The sequence below is a fragment of the Schistocerca americana genome, chromosome 7 (assembly GCF_021461395.2).
Source record: "Schistocerca americana isolate TAMUIC-IGC-003095 chromosome 7, iqSchAmer2.1, whole genome shotgun sequence".
Classification (NCBI taxonomy): Eukaryota; Metazoa; Arthropoda; class Insecta; order Orthoptera; family Acrididae; genus Schistocerca; species Schistocerca americana.
Window position 1 is genome coordinate 101,712,757 of NC_060125.1, and position 26,565 is coordinate 101,739,321.

At 39.4% G+C, this 26,565-nt stretch overlaps 1 protein-coding gene across 6 annotated transcripts in view; it reads right to left on the reverse strand.

Annotated features, from left to right (window-relative positions):
• Window positions 1–19,726: 19,726 nt before the first annotated feature.
• The window catches only part of LOC124622468 (trans-1,2-dihydrobenzene-1,2-diol dehydrogenase-like), a 102,777-nt gene continuing 95,938 nt past the window's right edge, over window positions 19,727–26,565 (reverse strand). For all 6 annotated transcript variants that reach the window (XM_047148174.1, XM_047148173.1, XM_047148176.1 and 3 more), the window contains exon 6: window positions 19,727–20,364. In XM_047148174.1, the coding sequence (XP_047004130.1) occupies window positions 20,258–20,364 (107 nt within the window). In that variant the 3' untranslated portion in view covers window positions 19,727–20,257. The remainder of the gene's footprint in view (window positions 20,365–26,565) is intronic.

The window sequence follows — 26,565 nt, forward strand, 5'->3', positions numbered from 1 at the left end:
GATGTAGCTGAAGATGAAATGGGAGATACGATACTGCGTGAAGAGTTTGACAGAGCACTGAAAGACCTGAGTCGAAACAAGGGCCCGGAAGTAGACAACATTCCATTGAAACTACTGACGGCCTTGGGAGAGCCAGTCCTGACAAAACTCTAGCATCTGGTGAGCAAGATGTATGAGATAGGGGAAATACCCTCAGACTTCAAGAAGACTATAATAATTCCAATCCCAAAGAAAGCAGGTGTTGACAGATGTGAAAATTACCGAACTACCAGTTTAATAAGTCACGGCTGCAAAATACTAACACAAATTCTTTACAGACGAATAGAAAAACTGGTAGAAGCCGACCTCGGGGAAGATCAGTTTGAATTCCATAGAAATGTTGGAACATGTGAGGCAATACTGACCATACAACTTATCTTAGAAGATAGATTAAGGAAAGGCAAACCTACATTTCTGGCATTTGTAGACTTAGAGAAAGCTTTTGACAACATTGACTGGAATACACTCTTTCAAATTCTGAGGGCGGCAGGGGTAAAATACAGGGAGCAAAAGGCTGTTTACATTTTGTACAGAAACCAGATGGTAGTTATAAGAATCGAGGGGCTCGAAAAGGAAGCAGTGGTTGAGAAGGGAGTGAGACAGGGTTGTAGCCTATCCCCGAAGTTATTCAATCTGTATATTGAGCAAGCAGTAAAGGACACAAAAGAAGAAATTGGAACAGGAATTAAAGTCCAGGGAGAAGAAATAAAAACTTTGAAGTTTGCTGATGGCATCATAATTCTGCCAGAGACAGCTAAGGACTTGGAACAGCAGTTGAACAGAATGGACAGTGTCTTGAAAAGAGGATATAAGATGAACATCAACAAAAGCAAAACAAGCATAATCTAATGTAGTCGAATTAAATCATGTGATGTTGAGGGAATTAAATTAGGAAACGAGACACCTAAAGCAGGAAATGAGTTTCGCTATTTGGGCAGCACAATAACTGCTGATGGTCGAAGTATGGAGGACATAAAATGTAGACTAGCAATGGCAACAAAAGTGTTTCTGAAGAAGAGAAATTTGTTAACATCGAGTATAGATTTAAGTGTCTGGAATTTTTTCTGAAAGCATTTGTATGGAGTGTAGCCATGCATGGAAGTGAAACGTGGATGATAAGTAGTTTAGACAAGAAGAGAATAGAAGCTTTCGAAATGTGGTGCTACAGAAGAATGTTGAAGATTAGATGGGTAGATCACATAACTAATGAGGAGGTATTGAATAGAATTGGGGAGAAGAGAAATTTGTGGCACAACTTGACTAGAAGAAGGGATCGGTTGATAAGACATGTTCTGAGGCATCAAGGGATCACCAATTTAGTATTGGAGGGCAGCGTGGAGGGTAAAAACCGTAGAGGGAGACAAAGAAATGAATACACTAAGGAGATTCAGAAGGATGTAGGTTGCAGTAGGTACTGGGAGATGAAGAAGCTTGCACAGGATAGAGTAGCATGGAGAGCTGCAGCAAACAAGTCTCTGGACTGAAGACCACAACAACAACATGGTGATGTTCTCTGTATGTGCAATGTAACCTAAGATGTTTTTCAATAATAGTTTAATAATGTATTATTGACTTAAATCATAATTTCAGTCAACATCAACTGTCACACTTGCAATATTTCACTGTTACATGCTATATAATTTGCATAATATCATTTGTATGCTCACGACTTAAAGTAACCTGTATTACATTTTTGTCACACACGAATCTCTCTATCACACCCCTCTCAGATTTAGTGGTAAGATGGCCCAGTGGATAACCTGTCAAAAACTGAAGACAGATCAAGCATTAAAACAGGATGAGGGTGTACTGAACTGTGAAAAAAGGAGGAAATTAGAAACAGTGAATGGTCCTAGCTTAAGATGTGCAACATCAAGTGAATTTGAATAGCCACAGTTACGAAGGGGGAGATCCATGGTAAAATCTCCCTAGTGGCGGCTTTTTTTTTTTTTTTAACTGACGTGTCTGTTGGCTGTATTCAAATTTGTGTCTGTGTAATAGTGTAATGTCCATTTACAACAGGGAGGTAAAGGAAGATGTATGTACACCCTATTTGTTCTACACAAGTACCACATGTTATGATGCTTGCATTCCATTTTGGAAGCTTTGACTCTTAAATTTTTTTGTTGTAACATACTTCACACCAGTTTATTTGTTGTTTTATTTCTGTGAGAGGTCTATGTGGCACCTTGCCTGCTCTTGCTATTCATCACATTTACTTGTGATGGTAATATATTCTTACCACATGTATCTTATTCTATAAGTAAGACTACGGAAGGAGAACGAATACATCACTGACTGGACACGAAGTAAATAATTTTGCGGATAAAAAATTTGGGCACAAGGGAGCTTGAACGCAGATCTCAACAATTTTCTAGTCCAAAACCATGACGGCACAAACACGACACTTTAGTTCTTGCAGTTCACTCAATGTTGCATGTCTTGAGCTTGGACCATTCACTGTTTCTATCTTGCTTCGTTTTTCACAATTCAGTACACCTCCTTCCTGTTTTTGTGCTTGATCTGCGTTCAGTTTTTGATGGGATATCCACTGGGCTATTTTACCACTAAATCTCAGGGGTGTGCAAGTGTGCAATGGGGAGTTTCCATTGTCAGTAATGCACGTAACGCAAGGGTTTGGCTCACCTCTAACTTCAGTTTTCAGTGCTTATTGTTCATCTTATTAGTAGTAACCAATTTAATGTCCATTCATTTTTTTATGCCTATCATTTCAGTGACATGGTATTATATGTATCACGTCTTTCAGTAAGCAATAGATATTACAGCTTACCAGAAAAGTTTTTGGTTGCTCTTCTACTTGAAACAGGAAGAAATTGTAACATAATTAAAGAGGAATGGCTTGGATTGTAAAGCCATATGAATAGATCTTCTGCCACCTTTGTATAGTATGCACATATTTGCAAGAGAGTAAATATACAATGAGGCTAGAAGCCTAGCCGATAACTTAGTGTTAAACTCTAACTCTAAGCAATTAGTAACTGCACTAGCATCCATTCCTCATTATGTTGGTATTATTGTACTTGTTAAGTCTGCTGGCACAGATAATGCATAACATCAACATTAGGTCAGTTCGTATTTATTCCAGTTGTCTGGAGGAGAGAGTTATCCTACGGTTGAACACAGAGTGACTGTTCTGCATCCATCCCTTTTATACCATGCCATGCTGCACATTTTAGTGTTTTACATGAGTGCCATGAACATTTTTGATAGGGGCTAGTTTTTTTTTTTAAGTAGGATATCTACCAATCAAAATTCTATTGTAAGTGCGGGGTGGGTGGGAGGGAGGGAGGGAGGGAGGGAGGGAGATGGAAGGTTATAAGCTGTCTGGCTTGCCTAATTCCATTTATACTAAATTTAACTCCCCCTCATCACGACTGGTGATAGGTAGGACATTTTTGTTGCATCTACTTAAAAGTCTCATTACATTGGTTTATTACCAGGAAACGTATTTTATAAAATTTCAGTGGTCTCGTCACTAATGGGTCTAATAGTTACTATCTGCGAATATGTGACAAATGTACAGCCTGCACACTGCTCTGAACACGGCAAGTATGTTGTGGACACTCAACGTTGCTTGCTGGCTTGAACATATCAAGTGGCCACTGGTTCTTTTCACTAAGTCAGAGTTGGCGGCCTGCTGCAAGACTTCCCACTTGAGATGCTATGACACCATAATATGTGGTGGAAAAGTACAAGTCTGGGAATGTGGTTTGGCCTCCAGAAATTCAGAAGTGTTAAACTACGCTCTCTGATTCATCCATTGCTGCCTGACATGTGAGAAATTTCTAGGACAAACTAGTGAGGAAGATGTGCTCTGATTGGCCCATCCACGACTGATGACATTCTGGGGTGGGGATTTGTTAAACATGGCATTGACATGCTATGAGTAATGTTTTTCCTGATCGGTGTTTATGGCCAGATTGGCACAAACTGGTGAGTTGGGAGTTGGTGAAAAAGGAAGGGATACTTTTGGTTTGATGGTGGATGGAGATAGGTTACTGGTTCGAGTTGTCATAGTGCTTGGAGGCGTCTGACTCCTGAAGAGCGAGATTCTGATTCTCCATCACGACCACATTCCTCTGACTTACCACCAAAGCAAATTGGTGAGAGTATACAACAGCATGGCTGACTAGATGGAGGTTAATGTTTTTGCCACAGCTCTGCAAAATCTGATTCATACCATAGTATTGTTTGATGTGGTATTCAGTTGACAACTGAAGTTTCCAACTTAATCATTGGACTGTATTAGACTAATGATTTAATATGCAAGTAGGGTACGGTAGCCATTCCTCCGCTTGCCTATCTTGTTAGTTGTTGTCAGCAATTAACTTTGATTTTTTGTAGAATGTTGATACCAATAGTTTGTCATTAGTTAATACATTAAATAATCGGTTTATGTTTCATTTGCATTTTTATCTCAAGGAGCATGTAGTTCCCTTCAATCCACGGATTTATTCTACTGATTGAATTCATATTTATATAGGAGGATTATTGCAATTTCCCACCTCATGATTCTATGTTATGGCATTGAAAGATAGTGATTCTGTTGTGTAATGTACAGTTAATGTGGAGTCTTAAGGGGAGTAAGTCGCAGTCTGGGTAACTTCGTTAGTCGGATAGGTTTCGCAGTTTCACACACAATGGGATATTGCATAATGTGGCGTACGCTGCTCAGCCTTCGTTCTTTGGGATATTCTGCAGGCACTCTGACTTTTTCCATGAGCTGAGCTGTGGGTATCATTTGTGTGTGTGTGTGTGTGTGTGTGTGTGTGTGTGTGTGTGTGTGTGTGTGAGAGAGAGAGAGAGAGAGAGAGAGAGAGAGAGAGAGAGAGAAGGCTACCGAGATCATCGTATTATTGTAATGAGGTATCTTTTAGGGCATCAGTTATTAGGCAGTTCTAATGCATTATGCTGCATATTTGGTAAATGAGTACATTAGTATTCTGCATGCACAATTACACACAGTAAGGCATGGGAACAAATTACTATGATAGAAGCTGACACAAGGCAAATACAGATGACAGTCAGTCTGACAGCGTCGCCAAAATGGGGGAAAATCAGATAGTCATTCCTGTGGTACAGGCAGTCTCACATGAGGTAGTCAATCATGTGACTGAATGGCATCAGATCCAAGCTGAGACCAAAATCCACCACTGTGGTGATGGCACAGACAAGAACGATGATGAGGTCGCATTACAGCCAAATTTATGTATATCCTCACACAAAAAAGGGTGACAAATGAAAGGAGTGGGGATGATTTGTTCACAATCTTAAAGAACATGGAAGCAAAGGCAGTAAAGAGGGGATAAGAATTAAAGACAACACTAAAAAATGAGGTAAAAGAGACAGATGATTGGGCAAAACTGAGGGGAAAACGAAGTGGAAAACAAGGCAGTGAAGAGAGAACAACAGTGGGAACAAGTAGTGATCGAGAAGTTTAAATCAGAAGTGAAAGAGGAGGGCAGAAAGACCTGAACACTAGCTCCACAAGCCTTGAAGTTGTCCACAAGAAGCTAAATACTTAGCAGCAATAGTGGTCAGATAGATGAAGATGGCTCACATGGTGATCGAGGCGTTAAGAGAGCACAGTCACAAGATAAAGCAAGAAACAGATAAGGTAAACGTGAAATGCATCACCCATTATGACAAAATTGCGAATAATTTTACAAAATTACGGAAGCATGTGGAACAAATATCATGACACAACAGAACGACAAGTGGTATAAACAACAGCACACCACCACCCAGAACTGACGAGCACCTCAGCAGTGTGGTGAATCCTTCAGCAAGCAACGCAGGCATTATGAGTTCGGAATCAGCACCAGACAGTTTGTCTGAAAAAACATTATGCAGACATAAATGACACATTCAACTGTGTCAGTCAGAAAATTCCAGAATTACAGAGAAAATAGGAATACCCTACACCCAAAGACCTTCAGTTCTCAGTCTGACATCTCACTACGTCCACAGTAGCCACTCAAGAGCAAGTTAGATTTTGTATGAGGGCACCTTGAGTGAAGTGTCACAGAAAGAATGCATGTGATCATGACAACATGCTCATCATAAAAGGAATTTATGGGCGCGTTCAAGGCAACCTATTGATTGACCAACCGCAGGAACGTGTAAAACATGAGATTATTTTTAATAACGATCTGGTTGCCTCAGGATTTAAGAGCGCTATGAAAATTTCAGAGCCCCTAATCAAGTAGAACTGTTTTGTCTATTAGATTTGTAGCAATGCTGAAATAATCTGCTTTTGCCATATGAAGCTCCCACCAACCCTCCAAATGGGGAACAATAGAGAATCATTCAAAGGCACTCTACGAGGCCTGGAATTCACACTGGATGAACAGAGCAGAAGGGAATGCAGATTTGGGCCCGATTACAGAGACAACAACTGGCAGTAAGGTAACTATTATGAAGAAAGCACGCAAACGGTGATAAAAACTGCAGGTGACAGTGGACACAACCACAACCATCCCTGGCATAGCAGGATGCTGGAATAACCAGTACTACAGCTCTCATGATAATGGGAAACAGTTTGGACAACATAAGTTTATTTCGAAACAATATTGAGTACAAAGACAGGTCATTGAATGGCACACACCAAACCCTAACAGGAATAATCAACAGGGAAGTCTGGGCAGCAATGACTAGTGGTATCAGTGGGACAGGCAATACAAATCCCCACAAAGTCAATTGGAAAAAGCCACATCAGTGCCCTGCAGTATGAGGACATATGGGGTTTTCTGTTAGAGGAAAGAGCATGACAGAATTGCAGAACTGCACCTAATCATTAAAGTATACATAGGCAACATAGAACTGAAAGGGATTTTGGACAGTGGGAGTGAAATTTCAGTTATCACTGACACGGTCTTTGAAAAGTGTACTTTCAAATACAATTGGCCGGTCCCCTCAGTGAAGAGAGCAAAAGTGAAAGCAGCCACTGTAGGCAATGTAACAAAAGACAGATGAGGTTAGACTTCCAACTGTCAGGGACACACATTAACAGTGAATTTTATGGTGGTACCAAAATTGGCAACTGACCTCGCATAAAAGTAGATTTCTTAAAAGAACAACAAGCCATACTCTATTTCAGGAGAGGTATTGTGACATTACAAAAAGGGCAAGGACATCCAGTTGCCTTTCGAAGAACAAGCTATTCATGCCCAAATCTTTGCAAACTGTCTGAAGTTTGGCTACATGCAGGAACACTCTGCAAAAACCAGGGAGGACCTTTATGATTACTGTCACCAATAAGCATAGAAAGACGAGAGTATACAAGAGATCACAAATAAAATTGACGAAAGGATTGAGCACAAACCATGTCCAATGGCATGATAAGGATGAGCTGTGCAACATACTTCACTCCAACATGGAGGTACCTACAATGAAAGTGAGAGTCATAATGATTTACATTATGTATTTAAGGTTAAAGACCACAACAAGTTGTTTATTGCTCCATATCCAATACCACTGGTGTAAAAGAAGAAAGTAGATATTGAAATACAATGGATGGTCAATGATGGAGTAGCTGAACAGGCTGTGTTCACGCATAACAGCCCTCTCCATGTGGTTGAGAAGAAAGACTGGTTGATACAACTGGTACTTGATTCACAATCAATCAACAGGATCATCGCGCCAAAGACATATCGACCAGTGAAACTCGAAGAGTTGCTGCAAAAATTTATAGGGGTGAAAGTATTCTCCTCCACTGACCTCTGCTTGAGTTTTTGGCAAGTGAAGTTGCATCCTGCAAGTAGGAAGAAAACAGCATTTCTTGCATTTGCTCTTTGTCCTGAACATTTCCTCATCTGCCCCACTACCATGCTTCAGTAGGGCAACTCCTGTGTGAAATTCTATTGTAAGGTTATGTACTAAAATGATAACTTTAGTACATAACCTCCTCCACCCCCTCCCCCACCCCTCATCACCACTGGCGAAAGGTTGGATATTTCAGTTGCATCTACTTAAAAGTCTCATTACATTGATTTATTACCTGGAAATGTATTTTATAAAATTTCAGTGGTCTTCAGTAAGGGGGCTAATAGTTACAGTCTGTGAATATATGATAAATGCACAGCCTGCACACTGCTCTGCATGCAGCAGGTGTGTTGTGGGCACTCAAAGCTGTGTGCTGCCTTGTGCGTCTCAAGTGGCCACCAACAGAATCCCATGGAACCTACCAGTCCTTTTCACGAAGTCAGGATTAGCGGCCTGTGGCACAACTCACTTCTTGAGATGGCCGAGGGCAACAGTTTGTAGCGCTCGCTGAGACACCACAATTTACTGCAGAAAAGTGCAAGTCTGGGAATGTGGTTTGACCTCCAGAAATTCAGAAGTGTTAAAGTACAGTCTGCTTCACCCACCATCGCCTGACGTCAGACAGGAGTTTTTAGGACAAACTAGCATGGAAGATGTGCTTTGATTGGCCCACGATTCATGACATTCCGGGGTGGGGATTTGTTAAAGGTGGCATTGACACATTATTGGCAGAAAAGAGTAACATTTTTCCTGGTTGGCGTTTACAGCCAGTTTGGCACAAACTGCCAAATTGGGAGTTGGTGGAAGAGAAGGGGACACTCACGATTAGATGGTGGTTTGCCGGGCTGGTGGTTTAAGACGTGATGACACTTGTAGGCATCCAATTCTTGCTGAGTAATATTCTGATTCTCCACTACGACCATGGTCCTCTGGCTTACTGCCACAGCAGATTGGTGAGAGTATACAGCAGCACAGCTGACTAGGTGGAGGTTAATGTTTATATAGGAAGCATGCTGTTGCCACAGCTCTGCTAAATCCAGTTCATGCTTTAGTATCATTTGACGTAGTATTCAGTCGATCACTAGGGTTTCAAACTTAATCATTGGGTTGTATTGGATTAATGATTTAATGTGCAGGTAGAATGCAGTACCCAACCCAGCATTTGCCGGCCAGTGTGGCCGAGTGGTTTTAGGCACTTCAGTCTGGAACAGCACGACCACTGTGATCACAGGTTCGAATCCTGCCTCGGGCATGGAGGTGTGTGATGTCCTTAGGTTAGTTAGGTTTAAGTAGTTCTAGCGGACCGATGACCTCAGATGTTAAGTCCCATAGTGCTCAGAGCCAACTTGCCTATTTTGTTAGTCGTCGTCCACAATTAACTTTTTTTCTGTAGAATGTTGATATCAGTACTTTGTAATTGGTTAATATAATAATCAGTTTATGTTTCATTTGCATTTTTACTTGAAAGAGTGTGTAGTTCCTTCCAAACCACTGATTTATTCTGTTGATTGGATAGATATTTATATAGTAGGCAAATTGCAATTTCACACCTTATGATTCTATGTTAGAGCATTTCAAGATAGTGATTCCGTTGCATAATGTATAGTTAACATGGAGTCTTAAGGATAGTGTGACAGTCTGAGTAAGTGATTACTCTGATAGATTTCACAGTTTCTCACACCAAAGGGGGTATTGCAACATGACCACTGTTTCCAGGACGTAATTTTATTTTGAATTCTAATTAAAATTGTGGCCAATTTGGTTATTCAAAGCCTACTGTAAGAATGGTAATTATAAAGACAGCAAAACAACAACAGAGTTAATCAAAGTGACTAGTCTGGAACCCAGGTAAACAGCCTCCATATGCAACAAACATTTTATTTTATTTGAGGTGATTATTAACTGAATTTAAAAATGTTAAATGTTGCCATAATCTACTCACTAACAGGTTATCACCTGCCGAAATCTGTTGTGTTGAACGTTACAGGTCATATTATCACCTCAACTCATTACCAATCACCTGAGTGGTTATAGATGGATACAAAATTATTATTATGTGTTTTATTATTTTATAATTTTTTGTGTATAAAAAACTGTAGAGAGCTGGTGAGTGAATGAAGCTACCACTCATTCAATGACTAGGGTTTCCTGCCTCACAGTGGTATGTGCAGCATGGAGTTTGCACCACACTGCTGCTGGCTGCTATGACTGAATATGATGGCAGGAAATCACAACGGGACGATTGTTAAAAGAAAATGGTTGCATAGTTCAATTGTTCGTTCTGAATGGTTTTACATGATCTTAATGAGCAGTACCACTTGGGCAGAGCACCGGTTTAGACATTGTACTAGTTTAGTAATCTGGCCAAGGAAACTTGTTACTCCATGAATAGATGGGTTTGACATTGCAAAGTATGATTAGTCAATTAGTCAACTGCTTAATTTCACTTATGTGCAGTCTTGTGGTGACACACAGTCAGGGCAAATTTTCTTGGATAAAATTAGCCCAGGTTCCATCCAATAATTTGATTCGGTTGGGATTCTCTAATTAGAATCTTCTGCAGAACTTTGAGATCTTGTTCAGCGCAGTATTGTACTTGGAGCATTAAATAGTTAGTTTGTGGTCTTGTGTAATTTAGACTCATACCCTATGTATGTTAATAAGGCAGTAGACTGCTTATGGTATTCGGTTGACCATTTGTATGGTATTGGCTTTAGTTCGAATTTTGTCCCGTATTTGAGGTTTGATCTGGGGGAGGGGACCAAACAACAAGGTCATCGGTCCCATCAGATTAGGGAAGGACGTTGACTGTGCCCTTTCAAAGGAACCATTCTGGCATTTGCCTGAAGTGATTTAGGGAAATCATGGAAAACCTAAAGCAGGATCGCCAGTCATGGGTTTGAACCATCATCCTCCCGATGTCAGTCCAGTGTGCTAACCACTGCGCCACCTCGGTCAGTCATATTTAAAGAATGGTAGTACTGTACAGAAGCCTCTCAAGTGGAAGACCAGTTTTTGTTTGTATGTGAAAAGGGTAGTATGAGTCTGAAAAGAGCACTGAGTACCTTAAGTCAGCTAAAGTGTATCATCATCATTTTGTAGTCTCTATCCAAATTTGGTTATGCAATGTAACAGTGGTGGTGCAAATTTTTTTGCGCAAAAGAGAACACAGTTGAGACTGGAAATGACAACAGGGGTTTTTATAACAGGGATCATTAACTTGGAACCATGAACAGCATCTTTATTCTCTTCCGAGAATTCACTGTCAAGTGGCCAAACTTCAGTAACATTAGAGGGATTGAGTTGTATCCAGATGCCAATATCTGAACAGGATTAGCTATCCTTCCTCGTGTTGAATATAGGGTCAAAGTGACGGTGACACTAACTGCTTTTGTTTGTTAGGCAAGATTGTTAATAGGACCTGGGGTACACCGGGCCTCAAGCACAGTTTGATACATAACTGAAAATTAAGTAATAGACTCACTTTGTAAACATTAAAATTGGATTTCCTGGCTTGTGATTTTCCCCGTTAAGATCAATTATGATGCTTGTCTTGGAAGATCATAGTGAGAGAAGAGGGAAAAAGTTAATTTTTTTTTTTTTCAAAACACTGAGCAGAGTGTTAAGCAAAGTGCTGAACAGGCAGAGACAATAGCAAAGTTTTTTAAGAAAGTATTTAAACATGATATCAAAGAAAGAAAGAAAGTCATAAGTGTGTGAATTCTCTAGTAAAAATATGAATAACCTTTCTAGAAACTATACAGAACATTGGAAAGAAATAAGCAGTAATAAAGAAAAACTACATAATTGTTATCCATAATCTCTTTAGTGTTCACTAAGAATTGTTTAATTATATTTTTATTTACAGGGAATTTTGTGGTTTTTGCAAGGCTTACTACGTCAGTGATATGATTGGTGGTTAATACTGAAGGCAGCATAGTAGTTTATGTTCTCTTGTGTTTCGGATCAATTTTCTCAGTCTAAGAAGTTGATATTAGTATTCAAATTATTACTTTCATAGATCGCTTATCACATTGATTATCTGCAGAACTATAATTAGGAACCTTAAGCTTACGAGAAAAATATGTAGATTGACAGTGCTGTTAATGTCATACTGCGTTAGTCTGGATTAAAACATGAACAAATACGAAGCTGTTGGAACTTGGAATACATGGATTGCTGAACCAGAATTGTCCTAGATTTACGGTAGTTCATAAGTTGTTGTTGTGTTTAATTACAAATATGTGAAACTGGTTAGAAGTTCTGGAGTTCACACAGTTGCAGCAACGTTAGTATTCTTACCAACTGTAACCCAATTACAGAGGCAGTATAGGTCGATCCCTAAACCTGGACCATTTCTAAATAATCAGGTTGTGATAACATTAAGATTAGGATCAATTATAAAAGGTTTACATATAACTGTTGGTACTGTATTTTATCATGACACTAGAACATACAAAGCATTTAATATCTGGATCAGATAGTTATCACATGTATCAGTAATCTTCAAACAAAAGCAAAAAATCTGGAATATTTTTATAAAACATACATAAGTCAGACATACTTGCATGTAAGGTTACTGATAAGAGTGATTGAACTGAATAAAAATGATTTCTGTGTTTGGAGGAAGGACGGATTATTTTCATAGTACGGGGCTTAAACTCTATGTAGCATCACAACGTATAACCTCATGTTAAAAGTTTAACACAATACGACAAGTATTACATGTAGAAACAGTGTGTTTGTCTTGAGGTGCATAACTGATGGCATACGAATACTCGGACTTCATTCATCCATTATTTGGGGGTGAGAGCACTTAATGGGTTCCAAGGGACTTTACACATAATTTCAAACCTTTTCCAAACTTTTCCTCCCTTAGATGCTTAATGTCAAATACTTAACATATAAATATATTTGAATATTCAACATGGCCCGAGCTGCCAGTCACATATGTGTGAGGTGTGCTTGCTTGTGTGACTGAATAGTGCGTATTTCTCGTCTCGATGAAGGCTGTAGCCAAAAGGTTGTGTGCAAATGTCTTAACTGTGCCTGTCTGCAACTTAGTGCATCATCTCTACGGTACGTATCAATCTACATTTTTCTACATTGTCGATATTCCCACCTGGAGTTTCCATTGCACTAAACAGTAACTCATCTGTAAAGTAATCAGATGTTTGAAGCAGTTTTATACATGAAACTTCATTTGCTTAAAGAACTGGTGTTTACAGGTAAAATACTAATGTAAATGTAACTGAGACTTGCTCTGTTATACAGTGACATGGGTATAACATACACTATGTGATCAACAGTATCCGGACACCTCCAAAAACATGGGTTTTTCATATTGGATTTTCATTTTGCTGCCATCTACTGCGAGGTACTCCATATCAGTGACCTCAGTAGCCATTAGACATCTTGAGAGAGCAGAATGGGGTGCTCCGCAGAACTCATGGACTTCGTATGTTGTCAGGTGATTGGGTGTCACTTGTGTCATACGTCTGTACGAGAGATTTCCACACTCCTAAACATCCCTACGTCCACAGTTTCCAATGTGATGGCAAGGTGGAAACATGAAGGGACACGTACTGCACAAAAGCGTACAGGCCGACCTCTCTGTTGACTAACACAGACTGCCGACAGTTGAAGAGGATCGTAACGAGTAATAGGCAAACATTTATCCAAACTATCACACAGGAATTCCAAACTGCATCAGGATCCACTGCAAGTACATCTACATCGATACTCTGCAAATCACTTTCAAGTGCCTGGCAGAGGGTTCATCGAACCACCTTCACAATTCTCATTATTCCAACCTCGTATGGCGTGCGGAAAGAATGAACACCTATATCTTTCCATACAAGCTCTGATTTCCCTTTTTTTTATTGTGGTGATCATTCCTCCCTATGTAGGTTGGTGTCAACAAGATATTTTTGCATTCAGAGGAGAAAGCTGGTGATTGGAATTTCGTGAGAAGATTCCGTCACAATGAAAAACGCCTTTCTTTCAGTGATTTCCAGCCCAAATACTGTATCATTTCTGTGACACACTCATATTTTGCGATAATATAAAACGTGCTGCCTTTCTCTGAACTTTTTCGATGTAACTCCATCAGTCCTATCTGGCAAGGGTCCCACACCGTGCAGCAGTATTCTAAAAGAGGACAGACAAGCGTAGTGTAGGCAGTCTCCTTAACGGGTCTGTTACATTTCCTAAGTGTCCTGCCAATAAAACGCAGCCTTCCCCACAACATTTTCAGTGTGTTCCTTCCAATTTAAGTTATTCGTAATTGTAATACCTAGGTATTTAGTTGAATTTACGGCTTTTAGATTAGACTGATTTATCGAGTAACCAAAGTTTAACGAGTTCCTTTTACCACTCATGTGGATGACCTCACACTTTTTGTTATTTAGGGTCAACTGCCATTTTTCGCACCATTCAGATATCTTTTCTAAATCGTTTTGCAGTTTGTTTTGATCTTCTGATGACTTTATTGGTCAATAAACGACAGCATCATCTGCAAACAACCGAAGACGGCTGCTCAGATTGTCTCCAAAATCGTTTATATAGATAAGGAACAGCAAAGGGCCTATAACACTACCTTGGGGAACACCAGAAATCACTTCTGTTTTACTCAATGACTTTACGTCAATTACTACGAACTGTGGCCCCTCTGACAGGAAATCACAAATCCAGTCACATAACTGAGATGATATTCCATAAGCACACAATTTCACTATGAGCCGCTTGTGTGGTACAGTGTCGAAACCCTTCCGGAAATCCAGAAATATGGAATCGATCTGAAATCCCTTGTCAATAGCACTCAACACTTCATGTGAATAAAGAGGTAGTTGTGTTTCACAGGAACAATGTTTTCTAAACCCATGTTGACTGTGTGTCAATAGACCGTTTTCTTTGAGGTAATTCATAATGTTCAAACACAATATATGTTTTAATATCCTGCTGCATATCAACATTAACAATATGGGCCTGTAATTTAGTGGATTACTCCTACTACCTTTCTTGAATATTGGTGTGACCTGTGCAAGTTTCCAGTCTTTGGGTACGGATCTTTTGTCAAGCGAACAGTTGTATATGATTGTTAACTATGGAGCTAATGCATCAACATACTCTGAAAGGAACCTAACTGGTACACAGTCTGGACCAGAAGACTTGCTTTTATTAAGTAATTTAAATTGCTTAACTACTCTGAAGATATTTACTTCTACGTTACTCATGTTGGCAGCTGTTCTCGATTCGAATTCTGGAATATTTACTTCGTCTTCATTTGTGAAGGCATTTCGGAAGGCTCAGTAACTCTGCTTTGGCAGCACTGTCTTCGATAGTGTCTTCATTGCTATCAACGCAGAGAAGGCATTGCTTGTTTCTTTCCGCTAACATACTTCACATATGACCAGAATCTCTTTGGATTTTCTACCAGGTTTAGAGACAAAGTTTCGTTGTGGAAACTGTTACAGGCATCTCACATTCAAGTCTGTGCTAAATTTAGAGCTTCTGTAAAAGATAGCCAATCTTGGGGATTTTGCGTCTGTTTAAATTTGGCATGTTTGTTTCGTGGTTTCTGCAACAGTGTTATAATCCGTTTTCTGTACCAAGGAGGATCAGCTCCGTAGTTTGTTAATTTATTCAGTATAAATCTCTCAATTTCTGCCAATACTATTTCTTTGAATTTAAGCCACATCTGGTCTACACTTATTATTAATTTGGAATGAGTGGAGATTGTCTCTTAGGAAGGTGTCAAGCAAATTTTTATCTGCTATTTTGAATAGGTATATTTTTCGCTTATTTTTTGAGGATTTGGGGATAACATACAATCTCACTACGACAACCCTGTGTTCACTAATACCTGAATTAGTTTTGATGCTAGTTATTAACTCGTGATTATTTGTTGCTAAGAGGTCAAGTGTGTTGTCACAACCGTTTACTATTTACGTGGGCTAATGAACTAACTGCTCGACATAATTTTCAGAGAATGCGTTTAGCACAATTTCGGATGATATTTTATGTGTACCTCCAGAATTAAACATGTATTTTTGCCAACATATCGAGGGTAAATTAAAGTCACCACCAACTATTCTCGTATGAGTTGGGTATGTGTTTGAAATCAAACTCAAGTTTTCTTTGAACCTTCCAGCAACTGTATCATCTGAATTGGGAGGTCGGTAAAAGGATCCAATTATTACTTTATTCCAGTTGCCAACAATGACCTCTTCCCATACTATGAAAGTTATGTGGAAGGTGAGAAAACTGGGATTTCATTGTCGAGCGGCTGATCATAAGCCACACACCATGCCGGTAAATGCCAAACAATGCCTCGCTTGGCGTACGGCGCATAAAAATTGGATGATTGAATAGTGGAAAAATGTTGTGTGGAGTGACAAATCATGGTACACAATGTGGCGATCTGATGGCAGGGTGTGGATATGGTGAATGCCCAGTGAACGTCATGTGTAGTGCCAACAGTAAAATTCAGAGGCAGTGGTGTTATGGTGTGGTCGTCTTTTTCATGGAGGGGGCTTGCACCCCTTGTTTTGCGTGGCACTATCACAGCACAGGCCTACATTGATGTTTTGAGCACCTTCTTGCTTCCCACTGTTGAAGAGCAGTTCAGGGATGGCGATTGTATCTTTCAACACGATCAAGCACTTTTTCATAATGCACGGCCTGTGGCGGAGTGGTTACACGACAATAACATCCCTGTAATGGACTGACCCGTACAGAGTCCTGACCTGAGTCCTACAGAACACCTTTGGGATGCTTTGGAATGCTGACTGTGCCAGGCACCACCGACTGACATCGATACCTTTCCTCAGAGCAGCATTCCGTGAAGAATGGGCTGCCATTCCCCCAAGAAACCTTCCAGCACGTGACTGAACTTACGCCTGCGAGAATGGAAGCTGTCATCAAGGCTAAGGGTGGGCCAACACCATATTAAATTCCAGCGTTACCGATGGAGGGTGCCAAGAACTTTTAAGTAACTTTCAGCCAGGTGTCTGGATACTTTTGATCACATAGTGTATCTACATGTCACATGTTAATACAGGTAACCAGTCACAGATGTGCCAGAAAAATTCCATGCAGATATGGAGATGAGAATTATCAGAAAAAGGGAAACATTCGAGGAAGATGCCTCAGTTTTAAACTAGTACATGCAGCTGTATTTAGGATGGTTATGTAAACAAAATCACACACGTGTCACCAAATGATGTGCCATCATATTGATGTTCAGAAAAATGCAATGAAAGATATGCTATTATGGAGTCAAAAGGACTCATTACAACAAGTGTGGCTGCCCATGAATGCTCACTTTCTGCTGTGTAAGCAAATAAAATTACTTTACTCTGATCAGTTTACCACCTGAAGATGAAGAGTAACCATCAAAATACATGGTGCTTATCAAGTAAAATGACTGATGCAGAAATATCTCTACTTTCTAATTCGACTTTACAGCAGCTACATCAAAATAGTCCATTTTGGATGAGAATGTGTAAAAATTGGTGAATAATTTCAAATAATATATTTAATAATCTAAATCCCGAAATTGTGCAATTGAGGAACAAAAAAGCACTGGCTCACGTAATATGTAAGGAGCCACTTACACCTTGTCAACAGGTTCTTTATAGAAGAAAAATGTTAGTTTTGAAGCTCTTTTTACGATGTATAAAACTGAAAAACTCGACACCAGGGTGGGTACTCACACTTGGGGCTTCCAGATGTGAGGAGGAAGATGGTGTCTAGAAGCTCCTGATGCTGAGCAGGAGGAGGGGGGGGGGGGGGGTTTCTTTCTTTTCTCACAGCTGAGATATACTAATCGTAACAACAGTTCAACCACAGGTTTTAAACACAGATATTTTATAGGCAATAATATTCATGTAATTACCACACTTCGTAGTATTAAGTATTTTAAAATCCGTGATTTATAATTTATAAAACTCAGTCAGTGCTCAGTATTACATGAGGTTTTATGAAGTTCCTGAAATTCCCCAGGATTTCCTAGATTTTTCAACTTAAAATGTAATTTCCTGAGTATTCCCTGTTTTCCACAAGACCACCCCCTGAACACTGTCAAGATGAACTGTTTGGATAGAATACTGAATTCTGGGCAAGCAGTCTAACAACAGTACCAATGACATTAATGTGGGTGAAACAGTTAAATGCCAAATGGACAACGTGAAGCTCCTGCTGCAGACAAGGAAACCTGCTAATATCTGGTGTGCAGAATTTGAGAATCAAACAGGAGAGGTGGGTGGGGGTATATGACACTGGTAAATGTGGGACATTCTCCCAGACACAAGAAGTGTGGTGATTTGGGGAATACAGAGGTAAATGAAAAACTACTGACCTGAGCTATAAATCTGAATGCTTAACTTTGATGCAGATTCCAAAAAAAATTACCATTTGATTTTAATGTAGTTTTACCTCTTGAAGGGTGGGCATGTGGCAACCCCCCCCCCCCCCCCCCCCCCCAAGCAAATTCACCCTTGGTCAAAATACGCAGATCCGAATGATTTGACTAATTCTAAAAAATACATTCAATGGTAGTTCATAGAAGCTTTATACACATTACCAAAGTGTATTTGTGCAAATAGAGAAGAGGCAAACAATGGAAAGTCCAGAATGCAATGAAAACAAGCTGTTCAGAAACAGATATCTTGTGCCTCCTCTTTCCAGTCCTCTACCCCCATCTACATACCTACCATCCAGCCATAGAGGAGCACTCCTCTACTGGCTCAGTACCACCCAGGACTGGAGCAACTGAATGCCACTCTCTGCTGGTGCTTCAACTACATGTTGTGCCCTGAAATGAGAAATATGCTCCCCACTACCCTCTACACCTCTCCCACAGTGGTATATCTGCTGTCCACCAAATCTATGCAATATCCTAGTCCCTCCCTACTCTACCCTTGCTTCCAACCCTTTGCCTCCGTCTTTTTTTCCTGCAACAGACAGATGCAAAAGCTGTCCCATACATCCTCCCAATGCCACCTACTCCAGTCATGTCGCAGACATCTCCTACTCCATCAAAGGTAGGGCTACCAGCGAAAGCAAATATGTGATCTACAAAGTAAGCTGCAACCACTGTACCACTTCCTACATGGGCCTGACAACAAACACACTGTCTGTGCACATGAATGGCTGCTTCCAAACTGTGGTCAAGAGAGAGCTGGACCATACAATTGTTGAACATGCTGCCTATCATGATGTGCTTCACTTCAACGATTGCTTCACAGCCTGCATCATCTGGATTCTACCTACCAGCATTAGCTTTTCTCAACTGTGCAGGTGGGAACTCTCCCTACAACATATAGTTTGCTCCCCTGGCCTCAACCTTTGCTACTCCCATAAGTAGTCTTCTCATTGTGCCTGTCCGACACAACATTTCTTGTTGTAAGTAACAATAAAGGTATTTGACAACATTATTTAATTGGATGGATAAAAAAATCTACTCAAGTGGCGGCAGAACACACAAATAAAAAGACTGTTGTAATTGGCAAGCTTTTGGAAGTTTGTTTTAGGGTCTCATTCTTAGACATACCGTGCAGTCTTGCAAAGACAGTTTGAAACACATGCTTGTATCTGGAAACTTCAAGTTATGAGCTATGCCCAGGAAGCACAGTGTAAGATAATTGATTTTTCTGTTGTGGTTGACTAAAATGAACATTTCAGAGATCCTATTCTTACATAAACTGATAATCTGAGAAAGAACGTCAACACTTCTCCACAACCTTCACATGCCACAAAAAATCCTTACTAGAACAATAACTGGTATTTTCAAGAAAATAAGGCATAGTTACATTTTACTTCTAATTTAAGTTTTCAAAATACTGATGGATTAAAATAATTACTTTTTTACATACTTATTGTTGATGTTTTGTGACGCACATTTATTGCAACAATACATAATTTATTAGCAAAAATGTAAAATAGTAATGTTTATACACACCAAGGAAATTTGTTTAAATACATTTCTCTTATATAAGTTATCATTCATACTAGTACAAAATACTTCTGAGCAGTTATTATATTTAGTGACAGTCAGCAGTTCATACTCCTCATAAATGCAGAGGCCATGAGAATAACACTGTACAAATACTGTAAATGACACACGGTTCCATGAAGGACAGATCACAGTTCTCCTTAAAGGTACACAAAAAAACAAACCAATAAATAAACTGGACAGCCAATAAATTTATGAAGACAACAAAGACTGAGAAAAGGTCACATACTGTTCTATTTTTCCAGTGTGATTGATGAAATGATCACATTACACAAAGTGTGAGAGATGAAAAGTGTTCATGATTACAGAAGACGACATGTGCCTATTATCTTTGACTGACCCATGAATTCAACATTTAGTGTTTCCTCAGATGTTCAAAATAAAAGGTTTGTCTGATACGTTAAGTGATAAAACTTTCTACTCATACAACTCGTATTTCACTCCCAATATTTTCCTCAGTTCATCTTCCAATTCTGCCAACAGTATGCTCTCATCATGTGTTATTTTAGGACTCTCCAACAGTCCTGTAACATATCAAATGATATGGTTATAATTTCTACATGTACAACAAGTTGTTTGATAATGCACAAACTGCATTTAAAATATAAGAAGCATTATGGTGTTCAGTATCAAATCCAAAATGTTAAGAACAAAGCCTTTGTTCCAAATTGCAGCATCTTAACTGTTGCTCCAACTACTTAAAACACAGGTAAAAGGATGAATATTTGTGCAGAAAGTCATCTCAGTTTCACTCACAATTCACACAAATAATGAAAGTACAAGAAATGCAACATTATACAGAGACAATCCTCTTAAATATTTAAAAAGTAATCTCGATTTGCCTTGCAATATCTCTACGAACCCAACAATTTATATAAAAGTTACAGAGGATTTTATTACAGAAAAGCACAATGTCAGAATCATTTTAATATTGGAACTTGTGCAATAGAAATAAAATACAGCAAGAAGGAGACAGCAACAACACTCCATGCCCTGAGTTGAAATTTAACAGCTAGAGTCAATAATTTTGAAGCATTTACAGTTATTAACAACAATACTGAGCGTGTAAAAGACACATCAAAGCAAAATTTACATATATTATAAAATAAAAACACAAAAAAGGCATAAGATGAAACAAAAAGTGCAGAAGAGAGATGGTGAAAACAAAAAAGGGCAGAAGAAAGATGACGTAAAATTGGAAAAAAACTGCATCAAACGAAGGCTTTAAAAGGAAATGAACACTGATTAAAAATGTAAAGAAAGCAAGAGGTGGAAAAGCAGGAGGCAATGACAACATTACATAATGTGAGGTTTGGTACTACGAAAATAAGATGCGGGACATGTGAATCGGTGAAGAAGAATGGAATGAAAGCTGATACAATGTGGGCCACTTTATGGTAACTTGACATCAGTACAATAGAATTTGTTGCAATCAGTTGCATTAATGATATAAAAACAGACACACTGCAATCTACATGGATCTGAAACAGCTGCAACAATATTGTTCTGCCACCAGGCATTTCCCACAAACATGTAGACTGATAGTGTCTGTATGTATCTGCTTTTGTTTTGACTGACTGAACAGATTCCTCTACAAATGCCATTAGAATTTTAATGTTATATAAGCATACAATCAAATAGAAGTGTTGATTAATAATTTGCCTCTTTCATTATTACTTTACTGTCAAACTGAACATTATCAGGAATAACGATTCTTTAAGTATGTCTCTCCCCGTCTTTTTGCAGGCAAAGGTCCCAGGTTTGAATCCCAGTCTGACAGACAGTTTTAATCAGTGTAAAGATCGCTGATTGCTGGGAGAGAGAGAGAGGCAGCAGGTGCACAAGATAGGGATCTGACATCTATGAGTTCATTCTGGTCACAGATGGGAAAATGGTATGCAACATATGGTGGTGTGGAGAGGTGGCTTGGCAGGGAGAGATAGAATAGAGGAAAGAGGTAGGCTGTGAGGAAGAAGATGTGGATGCAGGATGAGTTAACTTATAGACATGGGGCAGGGGAGGTGCTGCATGCGGGGCAGCAGGGGGTCAGGACAACTACTAGACCAAAGAATGTTTTGAAGAGAAAACTCCCAGCCACATAATTCAGAGAAGCTGGTATTGCAAGGAATGGTCTGGATGACACAAGCTATGAAGTGGGCTTTGAAATTGAGCATGTTGTGCTCAGTAGCATGTTAAATCCCTGGATTGTCAGCTCTGGTTGGCGGGGGTCATACATTCAAGTGGACAACTAGTTGGTAGTCATGCCCACATAAAATGCTGTGCAAAACAGGTACATGACATGACTGCTTCCACAGGCGGCCCTGTCTCTTGACAGAATAGGATAAGCTTGAGATGGGACCGGTGTGCGTGTATTGGGCAAGTTTTACATAGGGAGCAAGTATGTGTAAGGATGGCGTAGGATGTTATGTAGATTGGGTGGGGTGTGGAATACCACTCTGGGAGGAGTGGGGAGGATTGTAAGTGGGTGTTTCTCATTTCTGAGCACAATGATAAGTAGTTGAGGCTATGTGAAGGATATTGTTCAGTTGTTACTATCCGCGATGATACTGAGAGATGATCTAGTACTTCTTTGCAGCTTGCACCTGGGGTTGTTTGGGGTGGGAGGGGGGCGGGATGGTTCCTGTCAGTGAAAGCCTTACTAAGACCTTCCTCATCATGGACAATGGATTGCTTGGCACTGCAGATGTGCCATCTGTGTGTGTGGCCAGACTATAGGCAATGATATTTTGGTGTGGAAGGGATAGCATCTGTCAAAATTCAGATATTGTTGATAGTTAATAGTATATGGACAATGGTTTGTATGGAGCTATCTGAGTGATGGTGGTCAACATCCAGGAATGTGAGATACTGGCCTGGTGAAGTGGATGGGAGAGGTGTTGAGGCTGTGGAGGAATGAGGATAGAACATCTTGGCCCTGAGTCCAGATCATGAGCTGAACCTGACTAGAAATATTTTCTCTAGGTGGCCCATAGGCAGGTTGGCATAGGAGGATGCCAAGCAGGTGTGCATGAGCATGCTGTATATTTGTTTGTTATTTTCTCCTCAAAGGAGAAGTTGTTACATGTGAGGATTAATTAGTTAGGTGCGTAAAGAATGAGGTGATTGGTTTGAGGATGTAATAACGCTGAGGGGAGGTAGTGTTCAACAATGCAAGGCCATCCACATGGAGGAGGATAATGATGTATACAGAGATGGTGTTAACAATGACAAGTACTGATCTAGATATCACAAATGAGATGGGGACAGTTGAGAGTCGGCGAAGGAAGTGTGACATGCCTTTGATATTGGAATCTAGGCTGTGGGCAATGGGCTGGAGGTACTGGTTAACAAGAGCTGAGATCCTTTTGGGCTGAGCATTGTAACCAGTTACAATGGAGTATCCAGGACCATTATATTTATGGTGAAGTTCTGTCTTGCCTGTGTGTATAGTGAAGGCTTAGTGTCTCCACCATCTGGTGATCTGTTGCCTTTATTACTCAATTATTTATAGTCCACCAAGGATTTTCCATTCCTATATGTTCGTAAATGAGTACTTTCAGATATACTCGAATGTGTCATGCTAACTGTAACTTACTAAAATCAACTGACAAGTGGCAAAAACTGTTCACATATACAGACTTCAATCTTGTTTATCTCACCTAGCCATCCTCATTTGGGTCTTCCCAAACCAGTCCAAGCAAATGACTGTACTTACTAACCTGCCATGGTCAACAGCTTCCACTTTCCTTACCCATTATAAAGATATGCAAAATGAAGCAAATTATTACACCATACTATTGATGGTAGTGTTGTAGCTGTTAATTTTGTCTTGGAATTTCATAGTTCATTGTGTTACTATCTTTATCTACATACAAACTATTATGAAGTGCTTGGCAAAGGATGCTTCCCAATGTACATGTTGTCAGGGATTTCCATTTCTGTTCACATAAGGAGCACAGGAAGAATGAGTGTTTAAATGCTTCTGTGTATGGTGAAACTAAAATTGTGATACCTTCTTTCAAAAAAGTTATGCTGTTTCTGTGACCTTATGTAAGTGACACTGAATAAAAATGAACTACTTCTATCTCATACAATCATATCACTCCTTTCAAACCTTCCATTAAACAAAGGTATGTAATTAAATTTGTAAATATATGTTTATAAAACTGATGAGACTCTAGCAAGAACAAAGGATGTATTTTGTCTGCAGTCTACTTATACAAGGACAAGAAGCTGAGAACTAAGATGCAGAGTGTCACCCACGCCATAAGCAAGCCACAGGGCATGTTAACAAATGAATTCTAGACTCAAAAAAGAAGAGGGGGAGGGAAGAATTTCGCTAAGCATGAATCTGAGCTCTATCTGACCAAGATAGGCAGATATGCAAGTGTAGTGCACAGAACTAATATGGACAACCTGCCACTAATATCAGGAAAGAATGGAGACAACTGTGAGATGATGAGAGAAAACTGCAAATGAGAACTGGACTATGAAATTATAAAAACAGATTAACTCTTTCACTGCTGTAGATGTGTATGCATGTCCTGTTCCAATGTTCCCCAGGTGCTGTGGACATGGATAAGCACGCCTCTAGGGTTTTCCTACTGTGCTATTGACACCTGTGTGCGTCCTGAGCTGGCAAACTCTCATTGCTGTGGACAAGTTACTTCCGTATCTCAGTAAATAAAATAAGTTTTGAGTATTGGCCATACAAAATGTGTGTTTCTTTGTGCACTATAATTTTCAAAAAAACCTAGTTTCTATATCTTGAACCATTTATGAAATATGACTATTGTTGTGAACAATATTGTTAAAAGGATGGCTCCTATTCACCATATAGTGGGGATGTTGACCTGCAGATAGGCATAACAAAAAGACTGTCAAAGTAAACTTTTGGCCAACAAGGCCTTCCTCAAAAATAGATGAAACACACACACGCGCGCACACACACACGCACACGCACACGCACACGCACAGTCTCTGGCTGCTGTTATAACCACTTTATTACAGATCTGAAGAGACAGAAATGGGTGTGTCATGTGCAACAGTCTGTTGGGTATGAAAATCAATTACTTGAGAACAAAATGTGATATGATTCTGCTCCCAATATTAAATAAAATTTCAGTATCTTATCTACATTTTGTATACTGCAATGTATGAGCTAAAATCAGCCATACACAGTTTATGCACTGCATACTTACCTCAGCAAACTCTTTAAAATTTCATGCAATATTTTACTTCATTTGATGCAGCAGAGTAACCATGACATATAATGAAAAGAAATTTAGTTATTTATTGTGTGAAGATATCAGACACTAAGATGCGCAAAAATCAATTTTTTTCAGTGAATAGCTTTCTTCAAACCTGACGATAAGTATCTCAGAGCGGCTGGAATGCCATTTGGTGAGCAGTGCATACTGGGAGTGCTTACATTGGGAGATGATAGACATTAAAAAATCTAAAATTCGTACATGGGAAAGATAAAATTTTACTTGCTCACTCAATTGTATGCACATTCCTCAAAATATCCATTCACAGACACACGGGAAGATAAAAAATTTAAAATTATTAATACAGTCTTGCTTAAAATATTCAGTTCAGGACAATAAAACTAATGATAAAAAGCTAATTCAATAGCTTGTGGCTAGCTCATCATTTGCCAAATAAATGGGTATGTTAGCCATCCTAAAGTACACTAAAATCTCGACCCTGACAATCCAGGGAGAAGCAGTGAAAGGAGAGAAGGTAACCAAATCACTGTAGAGTCGGGGCATTGAACAGTTGATATACACATAACAAGACTGAAATTGATGCTAAGGTGTCAGACACTATTCCTCAGAGCTAGCAGATCAACAAAAACAAATGCACACACAAATGGGATAGTGTGTGATTTTTTGACAATGGTGCAGTTGTTAGATTTAATGAGGTAAACTACACCTCAGGCATGTTACTGTGGTTTTCTATTTAGAATGCTACATTACAATGCTCAAAACCTTGTTCTTCCCAGAACCTTGATGACACAGGTGTGCAATGAGGAAAGTATGGTTTCAACAGATTGGTACAATTGCATACACAGCTTATAATTCAATGGCTGTCTTGGACTACAACCATACCATATGCACTCGCTTGTCTCCTAGGTACCTCGTGACTTGCTAAGTGCTTGAATGCTCTGAGGCCACACCAGAGCATTGATGCCAGTCACTACAGGTGTGTTGCTCACTTGTACCACTTAAATGTATCTTCCAGTGTTGAGTCAGAAAATGCTTCTGGCAGAAAGTATTTCTTTGAAATATGAATTATTACGGAAATTATGAACTGTGTACATAGTATTAGTTGTGAGACATGTGACTGTGCTGAATTCATGTTGTACAAAGAACTATAGCAGTTCCCAGACAAACTTTTGCTTACTACAAATAACTGTAACATCATTGGACATCCCTCTCACAGCTATTACAGAAAAACTACAGAAACAAAATACTAATTATAGAGCTAGTATATCTCCTGAGGTGAATCTAGTTGTAACATTAGGATCAATAAACATATTTTCAGTACATTCATTTTACTTCTTACAGAAGTTGCTCAGATGAATGCATATTACATATTGAGTTAGTACGAAGAAACTTTCTAAAACTTTATTTACATTTTCAAAAAATTTAAGACAGGATAAAGGAATCTGGCATGATGATACACTTATGTGGAAAATAATGAGAGAGACTACAACAACG